The sequence below is a fragment of the Pristiophorus japonicus genome, chromosome 9, assembly GCF_044704955.1.
Source record: "Pristiophorus japonicus isolate sPriJap1 chromosome 9, sPriJap1.hap1, whole genome shotgun sequence".
Classification (NCBI taxonomy): domain Eukaryota; kingdom Metazoa; phylum Chordata; class Chondrichthyes; family Pristiophoridae; genus Pristiophorus; species Pristiophorus japonicus.
Window position 1 is genome coordinate 198544597 of NC_091985.1, and position 9667 is coordinate 198554263.

At 46.1% G+C, this 9667-nt stretch overlaps 1 protein-coding gene across 1 annotated transcript; it reads right to left on the reverse strand.

Annotated features, from left to right (window-relative positions):
- Positions 1-285: 285 nt before the first annotated feature.
- On the reverse strand, positions 286-1119 carry LOC139274045 (prolactin-releasing peptide receptor-like). Its single transcript, XM_070891100.1, has one exon. It carries the CDS (start codon positions 1117-1119, stop codon positions 286-288), a length of 834 nt encoding a protein of 277 aa, XP_070747201.1.
- Positions 1120-9667: the final 8548 nt, after the last annotated feature.

A 9667-nucleotide genomic window follows, 5' to 3' on the forward strand; every position in this document is an offset into this window, starting at 1 on the left:
GGCTCGAGGGGCCGTATGACCTACTCCTGTTCCTGTTTCTTATGTTCTGATGTTCTTATGACATGTTCTCTTTGAATCTCGAGATGGGATGGGCACTGATTTGGGAGGAATTGATTATGTTCACCCAGGGAAAGCAGCGGAGACAAAATGGAAGAAATGTTTTCTGATACCTGTTCACTTTCACAACGATAATTACATTTTCATTTCAACTGCAAGTTGCCATTCTGCAGCGGAACATAATCTGTAATCGAGCTTTAATGAGGACAGGAAGCTCTGGTTTGATCGTCAAATTTTTTTAACCAATGTCAGAATCGATGTACAAGGATTCTTCACCATCTTCACCAACTCCTCCCTGAATTTAGTTTGTGTCGCTGCATAGATACATGTGTTTGTACAGGAACTCAAATACATGAGCATGAAGCCGGTTACAGAGGCGATGTATGCCGGAGATGTATAATCGCTTAAGGCATAAACGACCAGGGAGCTTGTTAAATAACTAACGGCAGCTGTCACCCACAACAGTATAAAACTACCCGATACAGTGAACAGTAAAATGATGGATTTCCTCCGGTTCGCCATCTCTGGATCGCTCTGACTCTCACTGGCCTGACCCCGGAGTCCCCTGCGGGCTCTGCTGGCCACTAGAATACGTCTGACTGTCAAACCGTTACACAGTAATATCACAGCGAAGGGAATTCCTGGAGATAGGGCAGTTTCTAACCAGGCGTACGCTGTGCCTGCAGCCGAAGTGAAAAATCCAATCTTCGCGCGGCACCCCCAGTGAATATTGTGAACTATTCGTTCAGTTTCGTATGCATACCAAAAGGGGATATTGTCCAAACAGAGCAGGACAGAGAGCGTTGTTATAATCGCGGCTGCACTGCTCACTGTGCAGTATTTCGCTTTGAACTTCTCACAGCAGATGGATACAAAACGGTCACATGTGAAGGAGACAGTAAACCATACCGACATGTCAAGGGCAGCAGTATTGAGGTATATAAGGGACCTACAGACAGCGGTGTAGCCGAGGAATGAATAGGGAAAGTGATATGTAAAAACGCGGTACAGCATTACATTGATGGTTATGACCAGTAGATCTGCTGCTGCCATGGCAACCATGTAGACGGAGGTGCCACTGGAAAGGCCACATCTGCCTCTGGCGAGAATCACCATTGTCATCAGGTTCGCTGTATGGAAAAGAAGAAGAACGTCAGAAATAGGAGCTGGAGTCATCCACTTGGCCCCTCGAGCCTGCTCTGCCATTCAATAAGATCATGGCTGATCTGATCGTGGACTCAGCTCTACATCCCCGCCCGCTCCCCATACCCTTCACTCCCTTATCTTTCAACAATCTGTTGATCTCCACCTTAAATATATTCAATGACCCAGCCTCCACAGTTATCTGGGGGAGAGAATTCCAAATATCCACGACCATCTGAAAGAAGAAATTCCTCCTCCTCTCAGTTTTAAGTGGGTGACTACTTATTCTGAGACGATGTCCCCTAGTTCTAGATTCCCCCACGAGGGGAAAGATCCTCTTTGCATCAACCTGTCAAGCCCCCTCAGAATCTTACATAGTTTAATAGGATCACCTCTCATTCTTCAAAACACCAATGAGAATAGGCCCCCAACCTGCTCAACCCTTCTCCATAATGACAACCCCTTGATCTCAGGAATCAACCTAGTGAACCTTCTCTGAACAGCCTCCAATGCAAGTATACCCTTCCTTAAATAAGGAGACCAAAACAATATGCAGTACTCCAGGTGTGGCCTCACCAATATCCTGTACAGTTGTAGCAGGACTTCTCTGCTTTTATAATCTATCCCCCTTGCAATAAAGGCCAACATTCCATTTGCTGATTACTTGCTGTACCTGCATACTAACTTTATGCATTTCATGTACAAGGACCCCCAGGTCCCTCTGTACCACCGCATTTTGTAGCGGTCAGTAACAGTGACACTCAGTTGAATATTGTGGGGGCAATGTTCACATGTGCTGCAACTTAGGCTCATGCACACAGATTGTTTTACTCTATGGGCCAGCGCAAATGAAGAGTTATTTTTAAGAAAACATTGAGCACTCATTGGAGTTTAGAAGAATGAGAGGTGATCTTATTGAAACGTACAAGATACTGAGGGGGCTTGAGAGGGTAGATGCAGATAGGGTGTTCCCATCGAGGTTCAATCTAGAACTAGGGTGTATAGTTTCAGGTTTAGAGGTCACTCATTTGAAATGGAGATGAGGAGGATTTTCTCCTCTAAGTGGGTCATGATTGTTTGGGATTCTCTGCCCAGAGAGCTGTGGAGGCTGGGTCGCTGAATATATTGAAGGGAAAGATGGACACATTCTTGAACTATAGGGGAGGCAAGGGTTATGGGGAACAGGCAGGAATGTGGAATCATAGAATCATGGAAAAATTACAAGACAGAAGGAGGCCATTCAGCCCATCGTGTCCCTGTCGGTCGAAAAAGAGCTACCCAACCTAATCCCACCTTCCAGCACCAGCTCCGTAGCCCTGTAGGTCACGGCTGTTCAAGGGCACGTCCAATTACTTCTTAAAAGAGATGAGGATTTCTGCCTTGACCACCCTTTCAGGCAGTGAGTTCCACACCCTCCACCACCCTCTGTGATTTTTTTCCCTCACCCCCTCTCCTATCTGGTTTTAATCTGTGTGCCCTGGTGATTGACCTCTCTGCTAAAGGAAATACGAACATACAAAGATACGAACAATGACGGTCAGTTAAAGACTGTGTGGTCCATCCAGCCTGCTCCACACAATCCAGATACCCTGTGTATCACAACATGTCCACTCCACCCCACCCCAAACCATGTGATCTCCTGCGTGAGGCAAAAAAACAGATAAAAAACCCAGGCCCATTTGGGAAAACATCTGGGAAATTCCTCTCCGACCCATCTCGGAGATCGAAACCAGTCCAGGAGGTCATGCTGGCCATTACATTCCCTGCAGTACCTACCTTCTGTAAGAGGTGATCTCCACCGGAGACAAAAACAAACCCAGCTTTCGCCTGAAGGAATTCAGTGGGTCTGCATCCACCACATGAAACGACAGCTTGTTCCCGAGGTCTGCTGTTCTCTGGGGAAAGAACCACCTCCTGACATCTAACCTAGATCGAGTCTTGTACAACTTACATTTGTGCCCCTAGTCCTGCCTAACCTATTTAATTGAAATAAACTGTCAGCTGGAACACTGTCTATTTCCTTCATTATCTTATCAACCACAATCATATCCCCGCTAGGTCTACGCCACTCGAATGTAAAGAGGCCAACTCTTTTAGCCTCTCTTGATAACTAAGAGGCTTTAGACTTGGAATTAGTCCAGTGGACCTCTCCTGCACCCTATCCAGAGCCTCAATATCACCCACCGTGTGAGGAGACCAAAACTGGACATAGTATTCCAAGTGCGGCCTGTAAGGTCATGTACAAGGACAAAACAGTACACCTCGTTTTATACTCAATTGTCCCATAGATACACCCCAACACCCAAAACATGTCCTTCCTATCCACCCTATCTAGGCCCCTCATAATCATATACACCTCAATTAAATCTCCCCTCAACCTCTGCTATTCCAAAGAAAACCATCCCAGTATTTCCAACCTTCCCTCATAGGTAAGATTGTCCAGTTCTGGCAACATCCTCGTAACTCTCCTCTACACTCGAGTGCAATCGCATCTTTCCTGTTGAGGCCAAGTTCCGATCAACCACGACCTTATTGAGTGGCGGAGCAGGCTCGAAGGGCGGAATGGCCGACACCAGCTCCTAATTCTTATCTTTTTATGTACTCAATATAGAGGGATTGAAAATTCTGCGGTCTTCCAGACAGACATCGCCAAATATTCAATATAAATTCACACAGCAATTATTAAAAGCTATGAATTCTAACGAAACATTCAGTTGAGAAAACGTCATTGACTTTAGGTCAAAACTCCAGGCTTTTTCTATTTACAATCGCCCCGAGGGAGCTGCTCGGTAAATGAGCGGGCAGCTGGTGCAGCCGCAAAATTTCTTTGCAACAGAGCGGAGTGGAGCAGCTCCCTGAACAGCAATTATTGCTGAAAATATCATCAGAGTCTCCTGCTGGGTGCGGGTGCCTGCAGCCCGAGGAATTATCAACTTAAAATTGACGGGGAGCGAAGGCACAATGGAGGCGATCAGCCTCCACACTGAGTAACACATGCTTTAGTGATCTATGAACTGTTGGAGGGCCCGGGGAGTCAACCTTGCCCTCCCTCAGCACAGGGAGGAAGGTTGAGCACCCGGTGCCCATGATCTAACCGACAAAACAGAGCCTCAGTGGCCATGCAGACTAATGGGACTCCCGTTGATATTCAGCGAATTATCCCGCTGGATCAGTGGCTCTGCTCTGGGGACATGTTCGTAATCTGTCACATAATGATCATCAGTAAGATAGTCACCTCAAGTCACAGGAGAAATACCACCAATGATGTCTCCGCAAGATCCTACAAATCCCCTGGGAGGACAGAGACACCAACATTAGTGTCCTCGACCAGGCCAACGACCCCAGCATTGAAGCACTGACCACACTTGATCAGCTCTGCTGGGCAGGCCACATAGTCTGCATGTCAGAAACGAGACTCCCAAAGCAAACGTTCTACTCGGAACTCCTTCACGGCAAATGAATCAAAGGTGAGCAGAGGAAACCTTACAAGGATACCTTCAAAGCCTCCCTGATAAAGTGTGGCATCCCCACCGACACCTGGGAATCTCTGGCCAAAGACCGCCCAAGTGGAGGAAGAGCATCTGGGAGGGCGCTGAGCACCTCGAGTCTCATTGCCGAGAGAATGCAGAAATCAAGCGCAGGCAGCGGAAAGAGTGTGCGGCAAACCAGTCCCACCCATTCCTTTCCTCAATGACTATCTGTCCCACCTGTGACAGAGATTGTGGTTCCCATATTGGACTGCACAGCCAGCTAAGAACTCATGTTAAGAGTGGAAGCAAGTCTTCCTCGACACCGAGGGACTGCCTATGATGAAGATGATGATTAGACTCGAAGTTACATTGACTTACCTGGAATGCCAAAGGCTGCGAGAGCATGGTAGTAAATGAGGCTGATCAGTTCAGTTGTTGGCAGTGCCATTTTGTGGAAGAATATGTGACTGGTGTCCGGGTATGCGGTTAGTGTCAGAGTGTACCTGCAATCCATAAACACTCCCCTTTATAGGGTATTCCATGCCCCGGTGAGACATTTAATCACACGGCAAGTTGTGTCAGCAACAGTCACTTAACCAACAATGCAAGACTTTCCACATCAGTGCACCTGGGACTACAAAGGTGAAATTGTACAACTCTGTTCATCAAACTCCATCATTTCAAATTAATGAACAGAAACTCGTCCCAGTTGGAAAGTGCCCTGCACATTCACTGTGATCCCTGAAGGGATCATCCCACAGGCATACTGAGTAAGGTTCTTGATGACTCATAATAATGCCTGAAACCTTCCCTCATGCATGAGATAGTTACAATGTTGTTTTGTACTATGGTGATAAATGTTGGTGACAGTGCTCTAACATTACTGGTGGTGACCCTACACTAACATTACTGGTGGTGAAACTACTCTAACATTACCGCTGGTGACACTAATCTAACATTACTGGTGGTGATCCTACTCTAACATTACCGGTGGTGACACTACTCCAACATTACTGGTGGTGACATTCCTCTAACATTACCAGTGGTGACACTCATCCAACATTACCGGTGGTGACATTCCTCTAACATTACAGGTGGTGACACTACTCTAACAATACTGGTGGTGACACTAATCTAACATTACTGATGGTGACCCTACTCTAATATTACCGGTGGAGACCCTACTCTAACAGTATAGCTGGTGACCCTGAACTAATATTACCGATGGTGATCCTTCTCTAACATTACCGGTGGTGACCCTACTTTAACATTACTGGTGGTGACACTACTCTAATATTAATGGTGGTGACCCTACTCTAACATTACCGATGGTGACACTACTCTAATATTAATGGTGGTGACCCTACTCGAACATTACTGGTGGTGACACTACTCTAATATTAATGGTGGTGAACCTACTCTAACATTACTGGTGGTGACCCTATTCTAACATTAATAGTGGTGACCCGACCCGAACATTACCGCTGGTGACACCACTCTTACATTACCGCTGGCGACACTACTCTAACATTACTGGTGGTGACCCTACTCTAACATTACCGGTGGTGACACTAAGCTAACATTACTGGTGGTGACCCTTCTAAACATTAATAGTGGTGACCCGACCCGAACATTACCGCTGGTGACACCACTCTAACATTACTGGTGGTGATCCTACTCTGACATTACTGGTGGTGACCCTATTCTAACATTATTGGTGGTGACACTACTCCACATTACTGGTGGTGACATTCCTCTAACATTAATGGTGTTGACCCTACTCCAGCATTACTAGTGGTGACCCTGGTCTAACATTACTGGTGGTGATCCTACCCTAACATTAATCGTGGTGACCCTACTCTAACATTATTGATAGTGACCCGACTCTAACATTACTGGTGGTGACCTTACTTTAACATTGCTGGTGGTGACCCTACTCTAATATTACCGGTGGTGACATTCCTCTAACATTACCGGTGGTGACACTTCTCTAACATTACTGGCGGTGACACTACTCCAACATTACTGGTGGTGACACCACTCTAACATTACTGGTGGTGACCCTACTCGAACATTACCGGTGGTGACACTAAGCTAACATTACTGGTGGTGACACCACTCTAACATTACTGGTGGTGACTCTACTCTAACATTACTGGTGGTGACACTACTCCAACATTACTGGTGGTGACAGTCCTCTAACATTAATGGTGTTGACCCTACCCTAACATTAATGGTGGTGACCCTACTCTAACATTACTGATAGTGACCCTACTCTAACATTTATAGAGGTGACCCGACCCTAACATTACCGGTGGTGACACTACTCTAACATTACCGGTGGTGACACTTCTCTAACATTACTGGTGGTGACACTACTCTAATCTTACTGGTGGTGACCCTATTCTAACATTACTGGTGGTGCCCCTACTCTAACATTACTGGTGGTGACCTTACTCTAACATTACTGGTGGTGACCCTACTCTAACATTACTGGTGGTGACCTTACTCTAACATTACTGGTGGTGACCCTATTCTAACATTACCGATGGTGACCCTAATCTAACATTACCGGTGGTGACCCTACTCTAACATTACTGGTGGTGACACTACTCTAACATTACTGGTGGTGACCCTATTCTAACATTACTGGTGGTGCCCCTACTCTAACATTACTGGTGGTGACCTTACTCTAACATTACTGGTGGTGACACTACTCTAACATTACTGGTGGTGACCCTATTCTAACATTACTGGCGGTGACCTTACTCTAACATTACTGGTGGTGACCTTACTCTAACATTACTGGTGGTGACCTGACTCGAACATTACTGGTGGTGAGCCTACTCTAACATTACCGTGGTGACACTACTCTAATATTACTGGTGGTGACCCTACTCTAATATTACCGGTGGTGACCCTACTCTAACATTACCGGTGGTGACATAGAAACATAGAAAATAGGTGCAGGAGCAGGCCATTCAGCACTTCTAGCCTGCACCGCCATTCAATGAGTTCATGGCTGAACATGAAACTTCAGTACCCCCATCCTGCTTTCACGCCATACCCCTTGATCCCCCGAGTATTAAGGACTTCATCTAACTCCCATTTGAATATATTTAGTGAATTGGCCTCAACTACTTTCTGTGGTAGAGAATTCCACAGGTTCACCACTCTCTGGGTGAAGAAGTTTCTCCTTATCTCGGTCCTAAATGGCTTACCCCTTATCCTTAGACTGTGACCCCTGGTTCTGGACTTCCCCAACATTGGGAACATTCTTCCTGCATCTAACCTGTCCAAACCCGTCAGAATTTTAAACGTTTCTATGAGGTCCCCTCTCACTCTTCTGAACTCCAGTGAATGCAAGCCCAGTTGATCCAGTCTTTCTTGATAGGTCAGTCCCACCATCCCGGGAATCAGTCTGGTGAATCTTCGCTGCACTCCCTCAATAGCAAGAATGTCCTTCCTCAAGTTAGGAGACCAAAACTGTACACAATACTCCAGGTGTGGCCTCACCAAGGCCCTGTACAACTGTAGTAACACCTCCCTGCCCCTGTACTCAAATCCCCTCGCTATGAAGGCCAACATGCCATTTGCCCTCTTAACCGCCTGCTGTACCTGCATGCCAACCTTCAATGACTGATGTACCATGACACCCAGGTCTCGTTGCACCTTCCCTTTTCCTAATCTGTCACCATTCAGATAATAGTCTGTCTCTCTGTTTTTACCACCAAAATGGATAACCTCACATTTATCCACATTATACTTCATCTGCCACGCATTTGCCCACTCACCTAACCTATCCAAGTCACTCTGCAGCCTCATAGCATCCTCCTCGCAGCTCACACTGCCACCCAACTTAGTGTCATCCGCAAATTTGGAGATACTACATTTAATCCCCTCGTCTAAATCATTAATGTACAATGTAAACAGCTGGGGCCGCAGCACAGAACCCTGCGGTACCCCACTAGTCACTGCCTGCCATTCCGAAAAGTACCCATTTACTCCTACTCTTTGCTTCCTGTCTGACAACCAGTTCTCAATCCACGTCAGCACACTACCCCCAATCCCATGTGCTTTAACTTTGCACATTAATCTCCTGTGTGGGTCCTTGTCGAAAGCCTTCTGAAAGTCCAAATATACCACATCAACTGGTACTCCTTTTTCCACTTTATTGGAAACATCCTCAAAAAATTCCAGAAGATTTGTCAAGCATGATCTCCCTTTCACAAATCCATGCTGACTTGGACCTGTCATGTCACCATTTTCCAAATGCGCTGCTATCACATCTTTAATAATTGATTCCATCATTTTACCCACTACTGAGGTCAGGCTGACCGGTCTATAATTCCCTGCTTTCTCTCTCCCTCCTTTTTTAAAAAGTGGGGTTACATTGGCTACCCTCCACTCGATAGGAACTGATCCAGAGTCAATGGAATGTTGGAAAATGACTGTCAATGCATCCGCTATTTCCAAGGCCACCTCCTGAAGTACTCTGGGATGCAATCCATCAGGCCCTGGGGATTTATCGGCCTTCAATCCCATCAATTTCCCCAACACAATTTCCCGACTAATAAAGATTTCCCTCAGTTCCTCCTCCTTATTAGACCCTCTGACCCCTTTTATATCCGGAAGGTTGCTTGTGTCCTCCTTAGTGAATACTGAACCAAAGTACTTGTTCAATTGGTCTGCCATTTCTTTGTTCCCCGTCATGACTTCCCCTGATTCTGACTGCAGGGGACCTACGTTTTTCTCTTTACATACCTATAGAAACTTTTGCAATCCGCCTTAATGTTCCCTGCAAGCTTCTTCTCGTACTCCATTTTCCCTGCCCTAATCAAACCCTTTGTCCTCCTCTGCTGAGTTTTAAATTTCTCCCTAGTCACCAGGTTCACTGCTATTTCTGGCCAATTTGTATGCCATTTCCTTGGCTTTAATACTATCCCTGATTTCCCTAGATAGCCACGGTTGAGCTACCTTCCCTTTTTTCTTTTTAC